At 56.0% G+C, this 26,966-nt stretch overlaps 1 protein-coding gene across 1 annotated transcript in view; it reads left to right on the forward strand.

Annotated features, from left to right (window-relative positions):
* The window catches only part of ARHGEF17 (Rho guanine nucleotide exchange factor 17), a 56,011-nt gene that overhangs the window by 26,872 nt on the left and 2,173 nt on the right, over window positions 1-26,966 (forward strand). The window contains exons 2-20 of the mRNA XM_079788895.1: window positions 12,614-12,691; window positions 15,180-15,362; window positions 17,996-18,112; window positions 18,332-18,424; window positions 18,607-18,783; window positions 19,032-19,082; window positions 19,341-19,450; window positions 19,558-19,643; window positions 21,109-21,227; window positions 21,577-21,790; window positions 22,321-22,394; window positions 22,612-22,811; window positions 23,022-23,320; window positions 23,815-24,064; window positions 24,356-24,442; window positions 24,988-25,055; window positions 25,294-25,442; window positions 25,801-25,975; window positions 26,084-26,353. Coding sequence (XP_079645021.1) covers window positions 12,614-12,691; window positions 15,180-15,362; window positions 17,996-18,112; window positions 18,332-18,424; window positions 18,607-18,783; window positions 19,032-19,082; window positions 19,341-19,450; window positions 19,558-19,643; window positions 21,109-21,227; window positions 21,577-21,790; window positions 22,321-22,394; window positions 22,612-22,811; window positions 23,022-23,320; window positions 23,815-24,064; window positions 24,356-24,442; window positions 24,988-25,055; window positions 25,294-25,442; window positions 25,801-25,975; window positions 26,084-26,353 — 2,800 coding nt within the window. The remainder of the gene's footprint in view (window positions 1-12,613; window positions 12,692-15,179; window positions 15,363-17,995; window positions 18,113-18,331; window positions 18,425-18,606; window positions 18,784-19,031; window positions 19,083-19,340; window positions 19,451-19,557; window positions 19,644-21,108; window positions 21,228-21,576; window positions 21,791-22,320; window positions 22,395-22,611; window positions 22,812-23,021; window positions 23,321-23,814; window positions 24,065-24,355; window positions 24,443-24,987; window positions 25,056-25,293; window positions 25,443-25,800; window positions 25,976-26,083; window positions 26,354-26,966) is intronic.

Raw genomic sequence — 26,966 nt, forward strand, 5'->3', positions numbered from 1 at the left:
AGGGAAGGAGAGGACAGAAGGGGCTGGACACAGACACTGGATAACTTCCGTTCTCACGATCCCTCACCCCAGCCTCCCTGCAGGCTGGGGAACTGGGTGGGGGCAAGGGAAGGGAGCCCTCCTTTGCAGAGCACCTACTGTGCAGTAGTGTTCACCCTCCTTTTTCAAGTAAGGAAATAGGCTGAAGGGAAGTGATGTTTGTAGCAGCAAGAAGGTAGTGGTACTGGTCCCCAGACCACATGGGCCCGATTCCCTGTGCCGTGTTCTGTGATGGGCAAAGTTAACGTGCTCGCTTCGGCAGCACATATATGATGCGCCAAGTTTAAACGTTTTGGATGAAATAACTTTTAGTACCAGGAGGGGAAGACTCTGGAAGCTGGCCTCGTCCACAAATTCTGATCAGGGCTGGGACCGCAGGCCAGACCACTATGGTGGGCAGAGTGGTGGGTGCATTTCCTGGGAGCTAAGGTTGCCAGATTTAGCAAATCCTACCCTGAGACTTCATCAGATTCTCAATGGCATCTCTTCCTCCCCTCAAGGTGGGGCAACTTGCCCCCTGACTCAGATGTGGGGCCTAGAAGAGCTGGGTTTCGTTTTTTTCAGCCTGTAAAATGGAGGTGATAGTCCCAGCCTCTGGCCCAAGAAGCTATGCAGAGCTTACTAGCTCATCAGGAGATGTTTTCACATCTATTGGGATCTGTCTATCCATCTACCACCCCCCCCCCCCCATACCACCTCCTGCTTCCGGCCAATTATCATGACGTTAAGAAACTTCTCCTTCCCAGGCTGGAAGATCCAGCTGTATCTTCTTGAACATAAGGGGAAGGGGCAGGGGAGAGGAAAGAAAAAAGAAAAGGGGGGGAAACCCACATGTAAAAAAATACATGTTAAAATCAAACCACATGCACCATAGCCCCTGCCATGCGGGCTTCTGCTGCCACCTGTGGGACATCTGGTAGAATTTCAGTTTCCGGAGCCCCAGCTTCCTCACTAAAGCCTGGATCCTGGCAGGGAAATCAGGGTCGGGGAGGGTCAGATTGTCCAGCTTCCATCTCTGAGCATGACCTCATTAACCCACCTCCCTCAGGGAGTCTGGTGGGGAATTTAGCATCCGCCTAAGCCCCTCCCCCCTTATTTATTCACTAAGGGGGAAACTGAATCCCACAGTGGGGAGCAAGTTGGTGAAAGTCACAGAGCAAGTCAGTCAATCAACAGATATGTATTGTGCACCTACTGTGTGTCTGGGACACAGCTGTGAACACGAAGAGAGCAGGTCTTTGCTTTTACTGACCTTGTAGTGGTGGTGGGGAGGCAGACAAAAGCCCTCCCTCCTATTTCTTGCTATGTCCAGTCATCCGGGAAGAGATACAGCCCATCACCACGATGCCAGGTGCTCTGGGTTGGCTTGACTCCTCCTGTCCGTGCCTTGTTACCTTGGTGAATTCGCTCAGGCCACTTGGTGTGCTGAGTACCTGGAATCAAATTCCACATCAGACTTCATTACCTCAGGCAAGTAGCTTCACTTCCGGCACCTTTGTTTACTCATCTGTAAAGGCCATGATAGTAATACACAGCTCAGGATTGGTGTTATGATTAAATGAGCATTAAAGTGGCTTGGCTGAAATCACCTTAAAGGCATCCTCACTCACAAATCTGACATTCCTGCTGGCATTTGGGTGGAACCTCATCTTGATGAGAAACTCAAGAGAGCAATGTGGAAGTACAGTAAAGCCTCGATATGACGACTAACTTGGGCGAGGGGCTATCTGTTAAAGCTGAAAGTCCATTATATAATAAAGTAGGTTTTCCGAATGTTAAAAATTTGACAAATTCATTGGTTTACCTGTTTTTACTTATGTAGACATATTTGTGTAATTAAAATTAATATTTATGCACGGCCAGTGTGGCTCAGTGGTTGAGCATCAATCTTTGAACCAGGAGGTCATGGTGTGATTCCCAGTCAGGGCACATGCCTGGATTGTGGACTCGATCCCCAGTGGGGGGCGTGTAGGAGGCAGCCGATCAATGATTCTCTCTCATCATTTCTCTCCTCCCTTCCTCTCTGAAATCAATAAAAATATATCTTTTTAAAAATTAAGTATTTGTGAAAAGTTTAATTTCACAGACAAGTTTTCTATATGTATTACAGTAATTTAAAATTTATGCTGATTAGGTCTAGTAACCCACTGCACACGGCTGGGCGTGGCTTAGCGCATGTCAAACATCAGCCACCACTGTTAAAATTGCTGTCGAAAGTCACACCATACAACAAGGGAACCAATTACCACAAGGGGCCTGGTGTGATCACCTGCTAATAATTTGCTCAACGTTGTCTATGAGCGGTGACTCTTGGATTTAAATATGTAGACTATAGTTATAGATACGTAATATTTAATATCAGCAAAATTACTAGTGTTTTTTCCAACATTTGGCCTATTAGCTAAAATTTGTTAAAAATAACAGTGAATGAATAACAAAAAATAACCTGTTACATTAATGATAAGCAAATCTTGGTTAATAGCATTTTTAAATTAACAGGGTGTTAATTCTCACATATGACATATGGATGAGACATTTGGTCTGTTAAATCTGAAATCCGTTAAATCGAAGTCCAAAAAATCAAGAGTTCCTGTACACGGCATTTGTATGGCCTGGCTTTGGATATCACGTAGTATCCCTCTGCTGTCCTCTGTTGGCCATGGCAGTCACAAAGGTCCATCCAGTTACCCGGAGAGGGGACTTAACCCTCATCACTCTGTGGGAAGAGTGTCGGTGCCTCGTTGTCAGAAGGGCATGTGGGTGGGAAATGTGCAGTCTGCCGTCTGCCGCACCTCCCTGGGATGATTAGGGGGATGAACTGAGAGTGATGTGAAGTACTTAGCTCCTGCCTGGCACGTAGTAAGTTTTTAGTAAACAAGAGTTATAGCTGTTTTGGGTTATTATTGGAGTGGTCCCTTCATTTTCCAGCTCTGCCACAGAACTGCACGGACCATCACCCACAGACAGGCTGTGCATTGGCCAGCGGTCGCCAACCGCTGCACTGGACCACTGACGGGCATACACAGACACGTGAATGTGTCCACACATGTGGGACCCATGTCGTGTCAATCATAGCTGCACCTCCAAGTGCACCCAGAGGCCCACCTAAGCAGGGCAGTGGCCCTGAGGCACTTGATCTCTCCTTTCTATTCCCAAAGCGCGTTCCACAGAACTCTGGGGCCTACCGGAACAGCCAGTCCCAGGGGAGCCCCGTGGCTTGGACACTGCCCTTGCAGCTGCCTATGAAGCCTGGGAACTCTGTGGAGCTCGAGAGACTCTTCCTTCCAGGAGGGAGGGTTTGTAGGAGACAGGCGATGACGTGGTACTGCATGGGGAAGAGACTGATGATGGGAAGAAGAAGGAAGGGGTCTCGGAACAAATGGAGACACTAAGGCCCCAAGAGGGGTAGGATCTGGTTCAAGGTCACATCGTGAGTACATGGTAGAGCCAGAATTTGAGCCCAAGCTATCTTGTTCAAGTTTGCCCTCAACCTTTATACCAAGAAGTCCCTCTTTTGGAACCTTTATGTCATTGATGAACCTAAGGACATGAGCAGGGCAGTGGCCATCAGTGAAATGGATAGCCCATTAGGTTGCGAACATCCGGCACTGACTCCGTGTCCATGGACTTCCGTGGGGTCAGGAGCGTCAGATGGTCCGTGAGGACTACTAGCCAGGGCTCGGTTCCCAGGAAAGAGGATCTCGGCATTGCTCGTGGCAGCATTTTGTTTTCCACCAAAACCACCTGCGTCAGGAGCACCTGCTTGTGTCACTGTCTCAACACAAATGAGGCTGAGCTGAGTGCGGGAGGCCGAGGGGAGGTGGAGAGGGGTTCTCCCCGGGCGGGGTGGGTTTAACAATATGGGGCTATAAAAATAAGCCCAGCTAGAGTGGCTCAGTTGCTTGCTTGTCTGCCTCTGAACACTCCCCCAGGTTGAGTGTCAGCCTGTGACGTACCCAAGTGTTACCAGGGCTGCCGATTCGATTCTGGGGTCAGGGCACATGCCTAGGTTGTGGGTTTGATCCCCAGGCTCCAGAGTGGCGAAGGCAGTGGATCGATGTTTCTCTCTCTTCTTCTTCTCCCCGCCCCCCCCCCCCCCCCCCCCCGCCTCTCCTACTCTCCCCTTTCCTCTCTCTAAGCATGACCTCTGGTGAAGATGAAAAAAAAGGACATGGGGCCTGGAGGCAGCCACTGGTCTCCCCTTTCCAGTAAGGCGACGCCCCTGCACCTTAAGTGGGGAGTAACAACAACCAACCGTCCTTTGATATTGGGGTGCTTTGGGGATTAAAGGAGCCAGCCAGGGTTTGGAAAGCCCTGGGATGCCTGGCACCTGGCAAATGTTCAAACAGCATTGGTGGTGGTGAGAATTCTAAGAGTATGGAGTTCCCGGTGTTCCCGTTTGGGTGGCCCCGGGACACAGACTCTCCTGGCAGATATTTATATAGAGCCACGCAGATGTGAAGCCTAGATGGAAGGAACCCTTGTGTCATTGATGAACCTGCATTTCTCCTTCATAACCTGCATTGCACTTGTCATTTCCTTTTCAGTTCCTTCACAGGCTGTTGTGCCCAGCAGGCACAGTCCTCTTTTCTTACCTTTAATCCCTAGCACAGTGCTTGGTACCTAGTAGGTACTCGATAAATATTTATTGAACTAGTCAACAAATGAATAAAATAAAACTCAGTGAACTGCTATTGAACTATGTATCTGTGCATCCATTCATTTGTCATTTCATTCATCAGTCTGTTCACCAATCCATTTATTATTTACTCCTCTATCATCATTCCATCCTTTCATTTATTCAGCCATTCATTATCCATTCATTTGTCCTTCCATATGTCCTTTCTCATCATTGGGTCCCCAATCGGTCTAGCACCACCTGTAGGACCAAGTGGCCCCAAGTGGGCAGTGTCCCCGTGCAGAGTGGGGGTGTGTTCAGAGGCAGGCAAGCAAGGTTTGGGGCTTCTGTCAGAGATGAGGAAGCTATCAGCAGACTTGGTGCAGGTAGGGAGGGTTAGGTATTTCTCAGGGCTGGCACACGGTAGGGGGAAGGGGTATATGTGTTGTGTTGTGGTGGGATGTGAGGTGTGTAGAGGGGGGCTGGGTAGACCTTTACCAAGCACTTCATACCCTTATAAAACCTGTTCTGAGCCAGACTCACCCAAACAACTGCAGGGACTCAAAAGGAAAAATCAATGCCTGGAGCAAGAGCTCAGAGACCTACACGAGGTGTTCCCTAGCCCCACCACAGATAACCCTCACCTGGACAGGCTGCAGGCTCCAGTGCCTGTGAGATGGACACCCTGGACACCCTAATTAAGCAGCTGTGTATTCCTGGTCTTTCTGTCAGCTTCCTTTCATATTCTCACCCACCCCTTTGTTGCCATGGCAACAGGCTGGAATCTAATTAGCCATCCTTAATGAAACAGCAGCAAGCAGTGCCTTTGGCCCCAATCCCCACCCCCTTCTCCAGGCTGGGCACCCACAGAGCTTTAGATTTCTTGACCTCGGGACCTTGTTCAAACCCTGCCTCCTACAGGAAGCCCTCCCTGTACCCACAAGGCAGAAGTGACTCCCTATGCTGAGCCTTATGAGTGTTGTCTGAGCTCCTAGATACCAGCCAGAGTGGATTTATTTCTGCAGGGCCAGTCCTGCTGGAGCTGTCGAGGGAATGGACACACCTCACTAAAAAGCCCAAGCTATGCACCCCACTGCCCCCCCCCCCCCCCCCCCCGCCCAACTACTCAGAAAATGAGGCCCTAGTCATATAGCTGGAGAGGGTCAGGTGGGGAAAAAGGTGTTCTGAGAGAAAACTGACGGTGGATTAAATAGCCATAATGATCGAGCAATGAACCAGGGGTGGGGCCTGCTGACCACGAGCCCGCATGCTGGTATAGGGTTATTTTTGGTACCTGCTGCTTGGATTAGATCAAGAGGTGTGTCCATCCTCCTTGCTCAAACCATAACTCAGTCAATTGGCCTGGCCGTCCCAGTTTCTGCCCCCTGTGTCCAGCCCTGAGGGGAGAGGGGGGAGGAGCAGGCCTCATCCCCGGGGAGCCCACAGTCCATCCCATTGGGAGGATGAGAGGCGGAGGACTCACTGGTTTTCTTGGTCCAAACTGGAGGCGGAGAAGGACCCTTGTTCCTGCCTCCCAGGGGCAGAGGGGGCTTGGCAAGAACCCCCTCCCAGAGCAGGATGTGATGGCCAGACAGGCTCTAGGTGTGGAAGTTCCATGCTGCCAGTGCACAGATTGCTGGGCCCCACTCCAGAGTTTTAGATCAGTAAGTAAGGTGTTGGGGGAGCTGAGAATTCTTAGTATATTTCCAGGAGGCACCGAAGCTCTTGGTCCAGGGACCACACTTTGAGAACGACTGCAGAGTGGGACCAGAAGGGCAGTTTGTACAGAGCTTTCATTCATTCTTTTTAAAATATATATTTTTATTGATTTCAGAGAGGAAGGGAGAGGGAGAGAGAGATAGAAACTTCAAGGATGAGAGAGAATCATTGCTCACCTGCCTCCTGCACACACAGACACACCCCACCGGCGATTGAGCCTGCAACCAGGGCATGTGCCCTGACTGGGAATTGAACCGTGACCTCCTGGTTCATAGGTCTATGCTCAAGCACCGAGTTACGCCTGGCCAGGCCCTTCATTCATTCTTTCATTCAGCAAATTGACCAACAGTCACTGTGGGCCAGGCCCTCGTGGATCCTAGGGAGACAGAGGTTCACCCATCACTACGTGGCACAAACTTAGCACTTGGCGGGCACCTATCCGGTGTCGGGCTCTGCGCCTAGTGCAGCCTCTGGGAGCATCCCCACCCGCTGCGTGGTGCTCGCTGCTTTGGGGCCTGCTGCCAGGCGTGGGTCACACTGGTTCGCTCTGGGAATTCTCTGTTCCTGTTTTTACTCTAGGCTACTTGGGAGCTGTCTGTTGGGGAGTTAAAATTGTAGTGTTAGATATTTTGGACTCTGAGCTGGCCAGTGCTGCCAGAGCCCGAGTCCTGCCTTCTCCGGAGAGGATGAGGAATAATTCCCTTGGACGGGGCTGGGGGTGGACTCCCCTGGTTGAGGGCTGAACACGGGGAGGGGAGACAGTGGGGCAGAGGGGGATAGGAGGCTGTAAGGGCCAGCAGGAGAGGTTGGGCCTCTACCATGGGGATGCCAGGGAAGGTTTGTGAGCGGGAACCTTGGGCTGGCTTGCTGTGTGAGGAGAAGGGAAAGGAAGAGTTAACGGGGTTTGTTTATTAGCCAGCTCTATGTGCAGAGTGGTATGGCCCAGAGGTAAGCTACAGTTCCCAGGGATGGGCATCAATCTGGCAGTTGCTCACATGTATAATTACAAACTATGATACCTAGTTAAGAAAAACGGAGAATCTGAGAGCACAAAGCAAGTGCACCTGACCTAATCTGTGGGTCAGGGAGGGCTTCCGTGAGGAGGTAACATTTGCAGTAAGACAGCCTTAAAAGAAAAGAAAAAGTGCTCCCGAGGAGAGGGAAAAGGCGAGGGCCAGGACCCCGAGGCAGACTCAGTCCGGTCTGCTTCCAGAAGTTAAAACGCGGAAGTGATGAAGTTATTAAGCAGCGGGGCGGGAGGCGGTGGGTGAAGGGACTAGTCTGGATGATGGAGTCAGGAGGTCTCACTGTGCAGGAAATCCAGGTACAAGCAGGTGTGGAGGAGGGAGTCAGCTAAGGGTTTGGTGAGTGGGGAGCTCTAGTTCATAGGGAAGCGTGAAGTCTGGTCAGCCACAGCTGAGGCACAGCAGAGGGTTCCCCCTCCCCCAGTCAGCTGCAGGGTGTCCCAGCGCCCCCCTGGTTGGGGGTGGGAGCTGGTGCAAAACAAAGTTCACCCCGCCCCCCCATCCTGGTTAAGGGGTCTGGGATAGGATCTGACAGTACCTGGATTTGAGGGACAGGTGGTGGTGAGGGGTGTAAATGCCTGAGCCCCTCCCCATGGGGGTGGGTTGTGGGGGTGGGGAGGGATAGGACTGACCTCTAGGACTGTATCAAATACAGGACACTGGTCAGCTGGGTGGGTGGGAGGAGGGGTTACTAGGGGCCCTTTCCCTGGTAGCCCCCCTATCAGGCCCAAGTGCTCGCCCGGGAGGACAGTGTCAGTGTTCAGGCAGGGGTCTGTGTGCGTCTCTAAATATGTTTGTGTCTGGTTATAGTAGTGTGAACATGGAAACACGTGTGCAGCTGTGTGCTGCACGGGGTCGGTTCATGCTTGACAGGGTTTAGGTCTGTACAGGACTATGTTGATGTATGTGCTCTGGGCTCTCGCCCACGCGTGGATACGAATCTAGGCTGGAGAGCAGGTTTCCATGTATGTGGGCCTGTTCTGTGTAGGTATGTGCATGCCCTGTGTGTGCCTCCGTGGGTACCGGTGTGGACAAAAAGTGCGTCACCAAGTGCACTCGCCTTTGTCCGTGGGCGTGCACCGACTTGTGTGTGCTCAGAGGTGATGAGTCCGCTGGACAGGACACCGCCGTGTGAGAGACCCGGTTGGGCCGCCCGGTGCGTTTTCGGGGAGAGGGGGCCGCGCCCAGGGGGCGGGGCTTCTCCCGCCACGCCCCACCCCCACCCCCACCCCCACCCCCACCCCGGCCCCTTCAGCCCCCGGCGCTGCTGGCACCAGGCTTGCGGGGCGCGTTGGCTGAGCTGCGGAGGGAACAGCGCCGCCGCCGGCCGGGCCGCAGCGATCAGACCGACGCTGGAACTGACGCTGTGGCCGCGGCGGCCGGGCTGAGCCTCGGAGGGAGGGAGGGAGGGAGAGAGGGAGGGGCCCCGCCGACCCCGGCGTCCCCGCCCGGGCGGCAGGTCGGCCGTATGCTGCAGATGGTGAAGACCCTGGCCCAGTTCACCATCGCGCTGGAAGACATGCGCGACCTGGGCCCGGCCGCCGCCTCCGGGGAGCCCGCCGAGAACAGCGGCGCCGACGCTGAGGAACCTGGGGAGGCCCAGGTACCGGGAGAGGGAGGGGCAGCCAGGAACTTGGGCCAAGGCCTAAAATTCATCTGACCCGGGACTGAGGGAGACATGGACAGATGCTGGGGCGCAGGACCCGGGGACATTGGATCAGACGCGCCAGCTGCCTGACCCCGGGTTTGGGGCTCAGTGGTAAGGGATGGGGGCAGGGAGGGTTGAAGGTACGTGAGGAGCCCCCGCAGCGGTGGTGTGGCTGCAGAGCACTGAGGTTTGGTGCCACCAGGATGCAAGCTCAGGATGGCAGAAGGGCTGGCAAACAGCCGGGATGGGAGGCCCGCACCCGAGACCCAGCCTTAGCGAGACCTAGTGGTACTTCACACAGTGATGCGGGTCAGCACGCAGCGAGAGCCCCTTCCGGGGTGTTCTGGGTGCTCAGGCTCAGGAAGGGGCGGCTTTTCCAGCCTCCCTGCCAGGCCTGAGGGAGTCTCCAGGTGTGTGTGTGTGTGTGTGTGTGTGTGTGTGTGTGTGTGCTGAAAGGGGTGAGGGGGGCAGTTTTGCCCACACCCCTTGAAGTCCGCTCCCGCCACTGCACCCACTGGGCCCTGGAGGCGTCCTGCTGGGTGGCAGCGTGGGTTCCCTCCGGAGGGTGAGGAGGCCTCAGGGGCTGTGTCCACAGCTTTGTGTCTGGGCCTGGATGGACCTGCTCTCCCAGCTCCCGGGGGGCTGTGGTCCTGCCTTCCTTCCTGTGCTGTGTTGGATGTCTCTCTCCACCACCCCATCTTTGGGCTGAAGGCCCTGGTTCTCAGCTGGGTGACTTGGCTCCATTTACTGCCTTTTTGTGGAGTGTCTGGCCTTTATGGCTTCTCTCTGCGTACATGTGTCTCTGTCTTCGTGCCATGTTTACTGGGGTCTCGGGTTTGGGTCATGATGTCCCAATCACACAGGTAGGAGGAGGCCCCTCCCCCCTCTTCCTGCTGTACCCCTTCAGCCCCCACCTCCCTTCCCACTTCAGTGCCCCATGCAGTGAAGGGCTGGGGCTGGGGCTGTTGAGGGATGAGGGACTCAGAGGGCCTACAGGACTGTCCCGCCCAGAACAGGTGGGCCTGCTGATCTGGTTGACAGCTGCATCGCCCATCGCTGCTTCCCCTCAGCGCCCACCCCCACATACACTCACCCGTGTCTGGGCACGTGCTGAAGGGTGTTTGTGCAGTGGCAGGGAACTGGCCTTGTTTTCTGTGCCTCTACCTGACAGCTGAGTGACAGCCTGCTGTGCTTTTAAGCAGAGAGGAGGCTGGGAAAGGCAGGCACCGCAAAGCCAGCCTCCCTGCAGGAATTGCCCCAGCCTCCGGGCCCCAGCATCAGCCCTGCCTCCCTCAGGAGGCCTCCCTGCAGGGCCCTCACTGCTGAGCCTGGCAGGGCTGGGCCTGCTCTCAGGGAGCCCTCTGACCAGCAGGGGGGCCGACATAGGTAAACAGCCTCGCTGAGGTGGAGGAGGAAGGGATCTTGCAGACCCAGTGTGTTTGGAGAGCGCTGTCCTCTCCCTGTATCTTTGTTTTCACCGTTCTGAGAGGGAGGTATTACTCCTTTTTGTAGAGGAGAATATGGAAACTCAAGTGCTTAGGTAACCACCCAAGTCTCATAGCTGGTAAGGTCCGAGCTGGAGACCCCATGGCCCGCAGCTGGCTGGTCAGTCTGGGCAAGAACTCCGGGTGCGGGGGCCCTGAGAGTCAGATTGAGGCAGCTGAAGGGATGCTGGTCCTGGCCCTACAGGACAGGGCTCTGGCTGTGTGACTTTGGGCAAGTCATGTCACCTCTCTAACTTGACTTCCTCACCTCTGGGAAGCGAAGATGACAGTACCTGTGTCATAGAACTGAGTGTGAGGCCGAAATGAGGCCATACCTGTGAAGTGCTGAGATGTCCCTAGGGGACAAGAGGGGGTGTGATCTGGGCCTTTCCTTGGGCCTTGATGCTCTCCCAAACTCTCCATCCTAGGGTGGCCCAGCTCATGCTACCTCCTACTGCAAGCTGCTCTGATTTTTTTTTTTAACAGTCTCAGAAGCACTGCGAATAGGTGGTCTGTCTGAAGCTGGGGGCCCTGAGGCAGGGCCTGGTGCCTTCTCACCTATCAGAGCACAGGGCCGAAGGGGGTGTCATGCACCCACCCCACCCCAGATCGTCTAGAACAGGAGCCCACTTTTCTGAGTGTGCTTCATTATAGGGCAGGTTTGAGGACATGCCTAACCCCTGAGTCCCTGGGTCAGAGGTTGGGGGGGAGGGGGTACCTGAGGTAGGCATACCACAAGCCAAAGGGGTGAGCAGTGGCTGGAACAGGCAGGCTGGACAGACCTGGGGCTTGGTCTGCTCAGCAGGCATAGACCTTGGGCACAGCAGTGACCAGGGCAGCCCCACTGGTGAATCCCTACCCTGAGGGCCTCCTTGGGGTGGGGACTGGAGGGATGCTGCAGACAAGGACACTCAGCTTGCGTTGCCCGTGCACTCAGATCCGCAGGCCTTGGTAGCTGGATCCTGAGGTAGGATCCAGGCAAATAGATGCTCTGGGCAAGCTGAGGCCTGGGAGGGAGAGTGGAGAGAGAAGAATAAGCCCCGGCGACCTGGGACCCAGAGGAGTTCGGGGCCTTGCTCAGGACCACTCCAAAGACTTACGGGAGACCTGGAGTGGAGTCTGCCTGGGAAGAGCTTTGGGGCTGCTGCCAGGTGGGAAGGCTTCCTGGAGGAGTGGGCCAGAGGCTCAGGGATTGCTGGTGAGGGCAGTAGGAAGTGAGGCCCAGGAAGTTGGACACAGGGAGGCATCCCAGGCTGGTTTCCAGAAAAGTCTTCCCACAGAATAGGGGCTGCCCTGTCAGGGATGCACACCCTGTCCCTGTGGGTGTGGGTGCAGAGTTTGGGAAATCCTGAAGGGACTCTAATACAATTCATCAGATTTTCAGAATGGAGGCATTGGTGCTTGGGTCTCCTTTCCCTCATTTTTAAAATGAGAAGAAGAATAACATCTACCTCACAGGGTGGTCAGGGAGATGAAATAGTATGTAATGCTTAGAACAGTGCCTAACACAGAGTAGGGCTCAGTTAACCTCTTAATGAGAGAACTGGGATCCAGCCTTGCCTGAGAGTATCTGATCCTGCCCCCTCCCAGCTCTGACTTTGGGGCCAGCCTCCTCTCTCTGGGCCATCTTGTCTTCATCTGTAGCAGGGGTAACAGTTTTTACCCTCAGGGGGAAGCCCAACCGGTGGGGTCTGACCCCAAGCACTGAGCCTGAAGGTGAGGTTTTCAGAATTGGCCGCTGGAGTGGGGGATGGCCTACAGGCATCCTCCTTTGCAAATGCGAGAAGTTATTGATTTTTTTTTTTTTTTTTTTTTTTTTTTAGTCTTTCTCAGAAGCCCAGTAGGGGAGCCCAAAAGTAAACAACCATGGGAGGGGGGTGGAAGAGCAAGGAGCACTCTGGGGAGGCAGGGCAGGGGCCTCCCTGCGGAGGAGCATGTGAGCAGAGAGCTGGCATAATGGGTCCAGGGCACCTTGGAGGACAGCCAGCAGCCCTGGGTGGTGGCAAACCTTAAAGGCCAGGGAGAGGGTGGACTCTCTGGGCCCATGTGCAGTGCTCACCCTTTACCTTCTGTTCCCCAGGACATGCGGAAGCACGTGACCATGACCCTGCTGGACACGGAGCAGTCATACGTGGAGTCGCTGCGCACCCTGATGCAGGTGAGGCTCACCCCTCTCAGCCTCCCGTTTAGCGGACAGGGAGCCAAAGTCAGAGGTAGAGAGGGATGACCCTGGGATGCACAACCCCTCCATAGAGAACTCCCCAGACGACTACCCCCGGGGAGGAGGCCTCCTCTAGGGCAGGAGAGAATACAAAGGGCCTTGGTGAGGCCAGACCAGGCTACCCCAGGGTAGCGGCTCCCTTCACTCCACTGTCCTTCCAACTCCCCAAGGCATCCGGAGTCTGAGCTTAGATTGTGAAGCCCTCTGGTGTACCCCCCTCTCCATTTTATTCATGGACTGAGAAGGTATCTGTTGAGTGGAATGAACCGTGTGAGACCCTCCAGGGGCAGGAAACACAGGGATAAATAAGAGAGACAAGGCCCTGCACAGGAGCTCTCGGCCTGCTGGGGGCATAGTTGACTCTGTGGGCACTCCTGAAGCATGGAAGGGGCAACTGTGAGTCATGGGATCAGCGTCTTTTCCCTGGAGGACGTGCTGGCTTCCTGAACAGTCTTCTCCGCAGCAGGAACAGCATGGCCAAGTCCAGTAAGGAGAAGCTGGCACATCCAGAGGTCCATGTGGCCAGTACAGAGCCCAGGGGTTGGTCCTATGGTGATGCTGAGGGAGCCAGGAGGGGCCACATGGTAGGGGTCTTGAGTACCAGCAAGAGGGTTTGGACTCTGTGGAGCGTCTTGGGGAGTCAGTGAAGGGCTTTGAGCGGGGGCAGAGTGTAGCATGACAGGTGCTTTACAAAGTCTGTGACGCCTGGGAAGGTGGGTAGCAGAAGAGGAGGCCAGGTCAAGGTCACTGTGGTCAGGCGAGGGAGGAGAGGCCAGGACCAGGGCAGAGGCTGCATGGAGAGAGAGTTGGGGACAGACATTTAAGAGGTGGGTTGGTCAGGCCAGGCATGGTAACTGATTGGCTGTAGGGGGTGAGGTGGGGAAGCGAGCATGATGCCTGGGCCAGCATGGTCTCAGCTGAAGTGGGGCCTGGCATTCAGTTAAAGATGAGTTTGTTCAAGCCACCTGGGCAGAGTGAGAGTAAAGGGCAGAAGGCAGAGCCCTGGAGACATCCAAACTATTCATTAATTCACTCCACAACCCCCTCCAGAGCACCTTCTTCACGCCATTCTCTGGGTGGTTCAGCAGTGAGCGTGAGAGAGAAGCTCCTGTCTCCCGGAGCTCAGTCTGTGGCAGAGACCAACAGTAACCAGGCAGACAGACCACACATGAGGACAAATGATGATGCAAAAGTGCACAGAGAGTATGTACTTAACAACAGGATATTGTTCAGCCTTAAAAAGGAAGGAAATTCTGACACATGCTACAATATACATCAGCCTTGAGGACATTATGCTCAATGAAATAAGTTAGTCACAAAGGACAAATACTGTGTGATTCCACTTATATGAGGTAGAGGAGTCAGATTCACTGGCTCAGACTGGCCCATGCTGAGAGAGGAAGGCTGCCAGCCTGTCTCCTCACCATCACCCCTGGCTTTTCAGAATCCCAGCCACGTGAGAGGATTCTGTTGAGCTTTACTTTCTGGAATTTGTCTGACAAAACAAGCCAGATTTTTAAAATGTTTAATGTACATTTTATTACGATGTTGCATATACTTTTTCAGGGTTTTTTGGCCTGCAGTTACAGCTTGGGCCAGTAGAGGGCAGCCTCTCCACGAGCACACCGGCCACCGAGCAAGGGCTGTTTATGCTCAGGAAACACCACTGAATGCAGATTTGAAGTGAAAAATAGGAGGTTTAGTCACAGACTGACCAGAAGATCTGAAAACTGTTAACATAATGTTCAGATAGTGTCACTAACAGCCTCCAATAACTTCCCATGTGGCCTCCCATGCCCTCCCTGCTTTATTTCCCCACAGCAGTTATCATCTTTTGACTTATCATGTGATTTCCACAGGTAATCAGTTCCAAGGCACGTTCTTCACATTTTCGCATCTCTGAAAGCAAGGTTCATTTTATAATTGAATGCATATCATTTAACTGACAACAAATTTTTTTCTTAAAGATACATCTTAGATTTGATGAAATGTGCTTTGTTTTTATTATTTTATTTTATTTGTGTATTTTATCTGACTAGATTATAAACCCTTTCAGGGCAGGGATTTTTCTCTTTTTTGTTCACTTGTGTTGCCCAGTCTTTGCACAGTGCCCAGCACATAGTAAATGCTCAGTAAAACATTTGCTGACTTAGTGTGTATCTATGGGTCTTCCAGGGAGCTCTGTTCGTTCATGCATCCAACAAACCTTTCCTGAGCCCCTCACGCCCATCTTATGCCAGGCACTGGGCTGTGAGGGGCATTGGGGATAGGTCTTCCTATTTCCCTCCTAGAGATCTGAGTCTAATGAGGGAGATCCAAGAGGCAGGGCCACTGAGCTGCAGGCCTGGGTGACTGTGTGCACCTCTGCCACTGGGCTGGGGTGCCATCTCTGAGGGGACCTACACTGACCTCATGGGTCCCCCAGGGCTACATGCAGCCACTGAAGCAGCCAGAGAACTCCTTGCTGTGTGACCCATCGCTGGTGGACGAGATTTTCGACCAGATCCCGGAGCTCCTGGAGCACCACGAGCAGTTCCTGGAGCAGGTGCGGCACTGCGTGCAGACCTGGCACGCCCAGCAGAAGGTGGGAGACCTGCTCATCCAGTCGGTGAGTGGCCCTGCTGCCTACAGTGCCGCCCCACAACCTCGCAGCCTCAGGCCCCGCCTGGACGGCTGGCTGCTGCTGTGGGCCCCTCACCCCACCTCACTCCCCTTCACCTGGGCAGTGATTCTGATCCCAGAGGGAACCCCAGAACCTGACCAGACACTGGCACTGACTGCAGACCCTGGGTTGGCCTGAACCTGGACATTGCCCAATCCCAGGGTTTGGATGGACTCTGGTGTGGACCCCCATCCCAACCAGACACTGACCTGATCCTGGACCCGACTCCGGTTGCTGACCCTGAATTGGTGCCGACGCTGCCCCAGACCTCAAAGGGATGCTAGTCCTAACCTCAACTCCTACCTTGACTAGCTCTTTTCTCCATCAGATATTTCAATAATAGCTAACTATTTAGCATTTGATATGTGCCAGGCATTAGTCTAAATACAGTATACAGGGTGGGGCAAAAGTAGATCTACAGTTGGGAGTACGTGAAACAGAGTTTGTTCTTGTTTTATTAATTATTGTATTTTCCATATGAACAACTGTAAACCTACTTTTGCCCCACTTTGCATATATCAAAAACTCTAGGAAGAAGGTGGTATTATTACCCTGAATTTAAAGTTGATGGCTCTGTGGTAGAGAAATAAGATAACCTGATTAAAGTCACAGTGAGCAGGTGGTGCAGGATTCAGCCCCCAGAAACCTGGTTCTCGAGCTCATGCTCTGTCCCACCCTGTCTTCCCTTTCACCCTCCGCCTTCACACTTCCCAAGATTCTGCAGGAGCATTTGAGATCCTGCTCCCTGCCATATGTCATCAGTTTGGCTCAAATAAATGCTCATAAAAAAAAAAAAAGATGCTGCATAAGAGACTGGGACCTTTGAAAAGAGATTGCTTCAAAACTCAAAAAGATGCCAGTGGGGCATCGATCCTTGAACCAGGAGTTTCTGGTTCGATTCCAGATCAGGGCACATGCCCGGGTTACAGGCTTGATCCCCAGTAGGGGGAGTGCAGGAGGCAGCCAATCGATGTTTCTCCTCAATGTTTCTACCTCTCTTTCCTTCTCCCTTCCCTTCTCTCTAAAATCAATTTTTTAAAAACACATTAAAAAAGCAAAACTAATAAGCATTTAACCAAATGTCTGTAAAACATAACATGTAATTTTCTTTATTAAATTTAGAATTCATTTGTTATTTTGCCAGAATATCCGGGAATGCATGATGACGATGAATAAATTATAGTCAAATGCAAATTAGTTACTCAGAGCCAAATAATTTGAAGAAGCAAAATTGTAAAACTCCTTCTAAAAATTGTACTAGCAAAACAAAAGAACATCTATTTTTATGGGATGTGGGTGTATTTGTGATGATGTGAGGTCTTAGAAGGTCTCTGCTGACCTGAAACGGATGTGATGAGAACCTTGGTCTGGCGGTGATGGGACCCCAGCTTGAGTGCTGACATCTCCAGCCCATCACCACCCTCAGTGCCACTCAGATCCTCTTCTTTCTATATTTTTATTGATTTCAGAGAGTAAAGGAGAGGGAAAGAGAGAAGCATCAAGGATGAGAGAGAATCACTGATCGGCTACCTCCTGCACGCCCCACATTGGGGCTGGAGCCCACACGCTGAGCATGTGCTCTGACTGGGAATTGAACCCTGACCTCCAGGTTCACAGGTCGACGCTCAATCACTGAGCCACACCAGCCGGTCACTCAGATCTTGATGCTGACCATGGGGTGCAAAAGGAGCCCTTGCCTCCAGGGAGGGGTCAGCATAGGGTGCTCTGTCCCAGGATGCGGGCAGTCTGTGGGGACAGCCTTCCTTCCTGGGCTGCTTCAGCCTCCACCCTGAGGCACGCCTGGGGAGTTGGGAATGGGCAGGGCACATGGGCTTGGAGGCTCGGGGGAGAACCAGAAACACCACCACAGGTCGCCCCGCCATCCATAGTGCAGCTGACACAGGAACCGGGTGTCCCAACTCCCAGCCAGGGCCTCTGACCAAGAACCCCGACATTTAGCCCAGCTGTCAGCCAAGCAACAGGTATTAGCCACCAGCTGTGTGCCTTTCCCTGAGCGGGGCTTGATTGGGTGGGATGGGGGCAGCTGTCTCCTTGGAGAGGGAAAACTTGTCCTGAGGATCAGGGAAGGCCAGAGACCAGGTGTAGTTCCAGCAGAGCTGCTTCCTGGAGGAGGCAGAGCCGGAGCCCAGCCCTGAGGACGGGTGAGATTGGGGGGGAAGGGCATCCTGGTGGAGGGAATTACATGAGCAAAGGCCAAGCAGCTAGAACAAGCCTGTGTTGTTCAGAGGAGAGGGAGGAGGGAGACCTGCCTGCCTGGACTTGGTGGAATTGGAGACCCAGGGATAGAAGTGCCTCCATTGGAAGTGAGGGAACCTGGTCTGAGCTCACAGCACACATCCAGGCACACGGACAGACACGCATGCAGACAAGATACACGTGTGTATGTCTGTGCACACAGTCACACATACAGCATGTACACACAACACAAGAGCACATCCTAATCTCTCAGGGACTGTATCAAGGAAGGAATGTTGACTCTTGAATCAGTGGAAACCAGGACAGGGTGAGGTGGAGTAAGGGACACCTTGAGGGTCCCCAACCTGTGTCTTCACCCACAGTTCTCCAAGGAAGTCCTGGTCAACATCTATTCTGCCTACATTGATAACTTTCTCAACGCGAAGGATGCTGTGCGTGTGGCTAAGGAGGCGAGGCCTGCCTTTCTCAAGTTCTTGGAGGTACCGTGGGCCCGGGCCGAGGGGACGGGAGCCACCCTCACCTTGGGCCAGCTTTGGGGACCCCAGGAGCTCCCAGCCTGGGTACCACAACCCTAGCCAGGGTCACCTTCTGCCCTCAGGCTGAGCTGGAGGGGCTTCCTGGGGAATGGTCCCTGGATAGTCTCTTCTTTGCGTGTCATACCTCACGCAGCTGCCCATCCGCCCTGTTTGGGGTTTCAGCAAAGCATGCGTGAGAACAAGGAGAAGCAGGCGCTGTCCGACCTCATGATCAAGCCCGTGCAGCGGATCCCACGCTATGAGCTTCTGGTGAAGGTGGGTAAGGCCTGGAGGCGTGTGGGGATGCCGGGGGCTCTGAGGCTGGGTCCCCAGGGCGCAGGTAGGAAAGGAAGTCCTCCGTGACATCTGCCCATAGTCCCTCCTGCTGCAGAGTCAGTGTGGGGCCCGGGCCCAGCAGGGCAGCTAAGCAGACAGATCTGGTCCCTGTTGCCACCCAGGACCTCCTGAAGCACACCCCTGAGGACCACCCGGACCACCCGCTCCTGCTGGACGCACAGCGGAACATCAAGCAGGTGGCTGAACGCATCAACAAGGGCGTGCGGAGTGCCGAGGAGGCAGAGCGGCACGCCCGCGTGCTGCAGGAGATCGAGGCTCACATCGAGGGCATGGAGGATGTGCGTGCAGCCCCGCCCCACCCTGCCCACGCCTCTGTCCACCTGTGGTCACCTGGAACATGGCTGTGTTCACGTCCACAGCGGTGTCCGCCCTTCCTCTTCCACATCTGCCTCTAGCCATGTGTCTGTGGCCTGACGGCGTCAGGAGGGGGAATGGGTGTTGCTTCCACTGGCCTGGCCCACAGGGTCTGGGAATGGGAGGAGGATTCATAATTACCTGCAAGACACCGGTACCTCCTGTCCCACAGCTCCAGGCCCCACAGCGGCGGTTCCTGAGGCAGGAGATGGTCATTGAAGTGGTAAGAAGTGTCCTGCTGTCCGCGTGCTTGTCCCCGCTCCCACCCTGCTTCGTTCACACGTCTGCTCGTACCCGCTGCCCATGGCTGTCCCTGCTCTTGCGCCCCAACAGGACCCCCGGGTCGAGTCCCAACTCTGCCTCTGCCTCCGCCTCTGGGCAGCTGGGGGAGAGTCCTCACCCCTCCCTGGGCCTGGCTGTCCCCGGGGCACTGTGGGCAGGAGGGTGGGCCTCGGCCTGAATCCTGCCTCGGGCCCCACAGAAGGCAGTCGGCGGCAAGAAGGACCGGTCCCTCTTTCTGTTCACGGACCTCATCGTCTGCACCACCCTGAAGCGGAAGTCGGGCTCCCTGCGGCGCAGCTCCATGAGCCTGTGAGTGGCTGGGTGGGGCCGGGTGGGGGCGGCTGGGGAAGTGGGAGCAGTTGTCCCTCCTCGGGCCCACTCCCCTGCCCTGGCCGAGCACCCCGTGGCTCCCACAGGTACACGGCAGCCAGCGTCATCGACACGGCCAGCAAATACAAGCTGCTGTGGAAGCTGCCGCTGGAAGACGCAGACATCATCAAAGGTGGGGCTGCCTGGGAGTTTGGGGCGTTGGGGTCCTCCTCTGAGAAGCCCCCCGGTGGGTGTGAGCTGTGGCCAGGCTGCCTGTCCTCCTGCTTTTCTGCTTTGGGCCCTTACTTTCCCGTCCAGTATAAGGGGTCTGGCACACACAGGTCTGGTTGGCATCCAGCGAGCAGACCAGGACCTGTCCACGAAGACCCCTTCTGACGTAGGCGGGGCTGGGCCGGGGGGTGCAGGGAGCACAGACACCCTGTTATTAGCCATCGATGGACTCCTTGAAGCACCCCGTGTTAGGTGATGGGGCACAGTTCTGGCCCAGCAGTTCTGTGCACAGGGAACATAGACTCACTCAAGTATCCTCAGGTCAGTGCAAGCAAAAGGCTGGTTGGAAAGATCGTGTTGTTTGGGGCTGAGACTGTCGGAGCTGAGGCGGCTTTATGGACCTGCTCCAGTGGTCTCTCTCTCCCGCTCGCTGTTCTCACTGCTCTCAGCTTTCTCTGCTTCCTTATAACTCCCGTGGTCCACCATGCCCTTTTCTGATCGGCCTTTCTCCCTCAGCTCTGGCCTTGCTGCTCCAGGATCCCCAACTCACCTTACTCAGTGAGGTGGTTGGTGTAGAATGGTGGTGTGGGCACCTCTGGGCTGGAGGCAGTTCAGACCACCTGGGGTGGTCCCCGAGGTGAGGGAGGGACTTGATCAGCCCCTAGGTGAACCCAGGCCTGCCCCACATAGGCCCCTGTGGAGGAATCCAAGCTGGTTATTGGCCCACTTCGTCTCTTCACATGAGGGAACAGGCCAGCTGATAAAATGACTGTCTTTTGGTCAAGCGTCCAGTCCTGGTCCAATCAGCTATGGCTAGGCGTGGGGCAGGGTCATACGGAAGAAAACATACGGTGAGAGCTGTGGGACGTTTCCCTCCGAAGGAGCAGGAGGTCTCCCAGCCCCGACTGGTCTAGTACACTCCACTGCTATCACGTGCACCCCCAGCCAGGCAGCGCGGGGCGTGGGTGCTGAGCTGGCCTCTGGGCCGGCGGCGTGGCAGTGGTGAGGTGCAGCAGAGGCCCAGGGAAACCCAGGGCGTCAGCTCGTTGCCCCTCCTTTGTGGAGGCTGAGTCCCGTAGTCAGCACGTCGGACTCCCCGTGGGCGGCTGCACCGCTGCACAGGCCAGTTTGTCAGCTAGCGCCGCCTAATCTGCAGGGCCGTCTGCTCTTTGTTTGTGCTCTTCCAGGGGGCTCTCCAGGGCCCCGCACCCTGTGCTGTGTAGCTCTTAGGCCCAGTCCCCTGCCCCCAGGCCTGGGGCTTCCCTGCGAACTGCCCGCTAGCTTTATTCCTGGGCACTTGGGGTTTGCTGTTTGTTGGGCCGCTCCCCGCACCCAGCTGCAAGTCGTGCGGTGAGGGGAGGGGGTGCCTTTCCAAGCTTGACCTTGTCTGTTTCTGGGTCTGTCCATGGCCTTCTCTGTCCCACTAGGAGCAACCCAGGCCACCAATCGGGAGAACATCCAGAAGGCCATCAGCCGCCTAGACGAGGACCTGACCACCCTGAGCCAGATGAGCAAGCTCTCTGAGAGCCTCGGTTTCCCCCACCAGGTCTGCGTCCTCTGCCTGAGGCTGCCTGCAGTTGAGGGCGGGGATTCCCTGATCCTGTCTGAGGGAGGGGACATCCCTGTCACTCTTCTAAGAGGGAAAACACAGCCTCACCTCATCAGAGGGAAGTAGCCTGTCCCAAGCCTGAGGTGGAGACACAGTTCCATCCCAGCTGAGGAGGAGAGAGGGACATCCTGTCTGTGGGGGGAATGCAGACTTCCTCTTGGGCTAAGAGGGGCGATAGGGTCCCATTTTCTGTGGGAGGGAGAGGCAGGTCCCCATCATCATCCCCAGGACAGGAGCAGGCTGTGGGGAGCTGTGAGGGCCTGAGGCCTGGGCTCTCCCCGCACAGAGCCTGGACGACGTGCTTCGGGACCTCTCGGCCGCCATGCACCGGGACCTGTCCGAGAAGCAGGCGCTGTGCTATGCGCTTTCCTTCCCCCCGACCAAGCTGGAGCTGTGTACCACGCGGCCCGAGGGCACGGACTCCTTCATCTTCGAGTTCCCCCACCCTGACGCCCGCCTTGGCTTTGAGCAGGCCTTCGATGAGGCCAAGAGGAAACTGGGTAAGCCAGGCCCATGCTGGCGCCCTCCTCCCAGAACCTCGGGCAGTGGGCAGTGGGCAGTGGGCAGTGGGCAGCACCTCACGCTGAGACAGTGGCAGCCTGTGCTCCAGGCCCTGCGGTGGGAAGATGGACTAGACGCCCGCAGTGAAACAGGGCTCCCCCAGGGCCTCCCTGCAGGGAGGGGATTCCACGCATAGGGTCAGCTTAAGTCAGGGGATTCCACAGATAGGGTCAGCTCAAGTCAGCTTGTGGGAGTGCATGGCAAGAACTCCTCCTCCCGTCTCCACACACAATGGAGGAAGCCTGGGTCACGGAAAGCTGTTGTTCAAGGTCCATGGCTTAGAAGATTCTTAGAGACATCTAGGTCTATCTCCTGTGTAAGGCCAGGGGCAAGCCGGGCATAATTACATCCACCTCATTCTTCCTCGAGAGACCCTGAGGGGCAGGGGAAGAAGGGAAATGGGCAAGGTAGGAACGAGGATGAGGTGGATGCTAAGCAGTGTCTGTCTGTCTGTCCATCTCCACTGAAGCATCCAGCAAAAGCTGCCTAGACCCTGAGTTCCTGAAGGCCATCCCCATCATGAAAACACGCAGTGGCATGCAGGTATGTGTAGGTACCTGGGTCCCGTGGGTGCACATGTTCAAAGCCAGGCCGTGTTCATGTGTTTCTGTTTTGTATTACATACACGTCCTGAATATTGCAACTGCTCCCATTATCTGTGTTGGGAATCCATACACACCCATGTGGGCCCGCCTCCAGTCCTGCTGGGGGGGCTAGCAGCGAATCCGCCATTCGCCTTCCCCATTGGTGGTGTTTGCAGTTCTCCTGTGCGGCCCCAACCCTGAGCAGCTGCCCAGAGCCCGCGCCGGAGGTGTGGGTGTGCAACAGTGACGGCTACGTGGGCCAGGTGTGCCTGCTGAGCCTGCGTGCCGAGCCTGACGTGGAGGCCTGCATCGCCGTCTGCTCCGCTCGCATCCTCTGCATTGGGGCAGTGCCAGGCCTGCAGCCCCACTGCCAACGGTGAGGCCCGCAGTGGGCAGGGCTGCTGGACTGAGTTCCTACCTTCAACACACCGAGGCCCCTCCGCGTGGATGTGGGTGTGGGTGTGTCCCTAGGATGTGGGTGGGGCCTTGAGAGTGTGTCCATGGTGCGGGGTCTGGGGGGCTTGCCAGGGAGTGGGGCTGAGTTTGGGCTCCTGAGGACTCTCATCCCCACCCCTTGGTCTCCCAGGGAGCGGCCTGCATCACTGAGGACCCCCCAGGAGTCGGCACCTGAGCCTGCTGGGCCAGACCTGGAAGTCGAGGCTGCGGACGAGGAAGCAGGGATGCTGGCAGAGTCAGGGCCCCAGCCCTGCCTACACATCTCCATTGCCGGGTCGGGCCTCGAGATGGCACCAGGCCCTGCTGAGGGTGACCCCCGCCCGGAATTGGTGCCCTTTGACAGTGACTCGGACGATGAGTCTTCGCCCAGCCCCTCCGGGACCCTGCAGAGCCAGGCCAGCCGGTCCACCATCTCCTCTAGCTTTGGCAGTGAGTGCCCAGCGTGGGGCTGTCAGGCAGGGTGGACACCCAGAGGGGAGGGCAGCCTAAGAGTACGGATGGGTGAGGAGGGACCCGAGTAAGCCCAGGCCTGGAGTCAAGTCTCAGGACGTCAGCACACAGAGCAAGGGGGCTGCAAGGTGGGCAGGACCCAGAGGACAGTGGGACAGTCAGGCCAGATGCTGGAATGACTGACAATTAGAGAAGATGGAGTGGGGTGTGGAGTGGCTGGTCCCTTGGTCCATGGGATGGTGGCTGATGGGAGGGGGCCAGGCTGGGACTAGGAGCCTGTAGCGCTGGGCTGTCAGCAGGGTAATGAGCCTGAGCTGATGCAGAGGCCTCGGGGTGGGGAGAGCAGCTACGGAAGGACCCTCGGGACGGACATCGCCAAGAGGGATGCATTGAGGGGAGACTGAGGCCCAGAAAGATATCAGGGCTCAGGCCTGGCTGAGGGCAGTGGAGATAGAGACCCTTGTCTCCCTCAGATGAGGAGACCCCCAGCTCCAAGGAGGCCATGGCAGAGACGACCAGTTCAGAGGAGGAGCAGGAGCCTGGCTTCCTGCCACTGTCTGGCTCCTTCGGGCCTGGCGGCCCCTGCGGCACCAGCCCAATGGATGGGCGAGCCCTTCGCCGCTCCAGCCGTGGCTCCTTCACCAGGGGCAGCCTCGAGGACCTGCTGAGCGTGGACCCTGAGGCCTATCAGAGCTCCGTGTGGCTGGGCACTGAGGATGGCTGGTAGGGACCCAGAAGGGGCTGGGGTCCCAGTGCCAGATCCCTGAGCTGCTCACTTTGGGAAGCATACAGTTTCCTGAGCATGGGGGCTTTGGTTCAGACCCCAGGGGTACTGCCAGCCAGGGCTGCCACTGGGTCTGAAAACCCACAGGGAGGCTGTGGGACCTCAGTACCTTGAGCAGGCACCTGGCGAGGAGGTGGTGGTGGTGGAGATAAGGAGATAAAGTGGTGGAGGGATGACTCCAGGGACTGGTGTGCCCAGCACTTGTCACAGGTGCACACCCTGATCCACAGTGTCCACGTGTACCAGTCCTCCGACAGCATCCGTGACCGCAGGAACAGCATGAAGCTCCAACACGCAGCCTCGGTGACCTGCATCCTGTAAGCCCCGCGGGGCCCTCCCATCCAGACCTTCTCGGCTGCACTTGCAGACTTCCTCCTGCCCACTGGGTCCTCCTGCTCTCCGGGTCCTCCTGCTCTCCGGGTCCTCCTGCCCACTGGGTCCTCCTGCCCACCGGGTCCTCCTGCTCTCCGGGTCCTCCTGCCCACTGGGTCCTCCTGCTCTCCGGGTCCTCCTGCTCTCCGGGTCCTCCTGCCCACTGGGTCCTCCTGCCCACCGGGTCCTCCTGCCCACCGGGTCCTCCTGCCCACCGGGTCCTCCTGCTCTCCAGGTCCTCCTGCCCACTGGGTCCTCCTGCTCTCCGGGTCCTCCTGCCCACTGGGTCCTCCTGAGGCCTGGCCCTAGACTAGCTGTGCCTCTCACATGTGTGACCGTGGGCGAGTCAGTATTCCTCGTAGACTCGGGCTTTCTCACCTGGAGAGGTGGACTCTCGGGAACCATAGCCATTTTGTCTGTGATTTCCTTGGCCGCATGTGACCTGCTCGGGTCTCCTTAAGCCCCTGACCCCCCTCCTTTCCCTGCCTAGGTACCTGAACAACCAGGTGTTTGTGTCTCTGGCTAATGGGGAACTTGTGGTCTACCAAAGAGAAGCAGGTGAGTGTCCACCCTCCCCGCCCTGGAGGCCCTTGTGTTGGGCCTCTCTCCTGAGGGAGGCTGGGTCCTTGGGGACGTGAGTCTGGAGATGTGGCTTTGGGCACCTCCCAGGCCCTCTCTGGGCCTTGGTGTCCTCATGTTTAAATGGGGTTGTTAGCACCTCATTTCAGGAGAGGGTGAAGCTGAAATGCAATACTGAACTGAATTTGCTATTTTCTTTACCCCATTCTCACTCCAGGTCGTTTCTGGGACCCCCAAAACTTCAAATCTGTGACCTTGGGTGCTCAGGGGAGCCCCATCACCAAGATGGTGTCTGTGGGCGGGCGGCTATGGTGTGGCTGCCAGAACCGAGTCCTGGTCCTCAACCCTGACACCCTGCAGCTGGAGGTAGCAATAGGGATGGATGGGGGGAACAGACTTAGGGTGAGCCAGGCCTACGAGAGAGGGAGATGGGACTGTGGGAGGTGGGGGGCAGCATAAAAAAGTATCCAGGGAGAGGCCAAATCACGTAAATGTCATGGGGGAAGGGCACCTCCATTTTCATGTCTGAGGAATGAGTGGGAGGCTCCCCTGAAGCTTGGATAGATTAATCACCAGACCAAGGAGCAAAGCTGCCTTTGCTGTCAGTCGGGTGGGCTTTCTGGGGAGGTGTGGTGTGGGTATAAGGGAAGCACAAGGCAGGGAGGGGACAGGGAAGGCAGGCCTGCCGGTCACCCATCTGCTCTCTACCCCCACCCCCCACCAGCACACGTTCTACGTGGGGCAGGATCCCAGCCGCAGCGTGGCGTGCATGGTGGACTCCAGCCTGGGCGTGTGGGTGACTTTGAAAGGTAGTGCCCATGTGTGTCTCTACCATCCGGACACTTTTGAGCAGCTGGCAGAGGTCGACGTCACTCCTCCCGTGCACAGGATGCTGGCAGGTAGTGGCCTCAGTCTCCCACTTCCTTTCCCGCGGGGCCTTTCCCGCCCCATCCCCGAGGCTGCGCCAGGGCCAGGATTTGGCCTCAGCTCTCTGTCTCCCACCCCAGGCTCGGACGCCATCATCCGGCAGCACAAGGCTGCCTGCCTGCGGATCACAGCGCTGCTGGTGTGTGAAGAGCTGCTGTGGGTGGGCACCAGTGCCGGGGTCGTGCTCACCATGCCCACCTCGCCCAGTACCGTCAGCTGCCCACGCGCACCCCTCAGCCCTGCTGGCCTGGGCCAGGGACACACTGGCCACGTCCGTTTCCTGGCTGCTGTCCAGCTGCCAGACGGCTTTAACCTGCTCTGCCCCAGCCCGCCACCTCCCCCAGACACAGGTGCGTCTTGTATCCTACCCCACCCCTGGGCATTGGACTTTTGGGTTAGGACTTCCCACTGTCCTGCCAGAAGAGGGTTAAGAGGGAAGAAAAATGTAAGAAATGGAAGTAGGCTATGGAAACCCCCAAATACAATCTACTAGGAAAGTGTGTGTGTGTGTGTGTGTGTGTGTGTGTGTGTGTGTGTGTAAAATTCTGTCCAGACAGGTGTCATGGACACGAGTGACTATAAGCTAAGAATTAGAATATGGCACAGGCAGGGACATACACAACAGGAAATAACACAGGATTAGAACTGATGTCTGTTTGGGGCAGGAAGTGATGTGCAGAGCAGGAAATAGAAATGACACCAGAGAGCAGAACATAGAGTGGCAGGTAGGACAGGAAAAGGACGATGAAAATTAGAAAGTGAAACATATTAGGAAATGCTGTACATCAAGGAAGCAGCCATTAGCCAAGCCTTTTGGCAGGGCAGGAGACCATAGTCCCAAGGCAGTGTGTGGGGGGGGGGGGGGAGGGGGGGTCAGGAGCAGGGCAGCCGGGCGGGAGGTGTCTGTGCAGACGGAGCGCCTACCTGGGAGAGGGCATTGGTAGCAGAAGCCGTCGAGGAAGA

The sequence above is a fragment of the Cnephaeus nilssonii genome (genome assembly GCF_951640355.1).
Source record: "Cnephaeus nilssonii genome assembly, chromosome: 13".
Taxonomy (NCBI): domain Eukaryota; kingdom Metazoa; phylum Chordata; class Mammalia; order Chiroptera; family Vespertilionidae; genus Cnephaeus; species Cnephaeus nilssonii.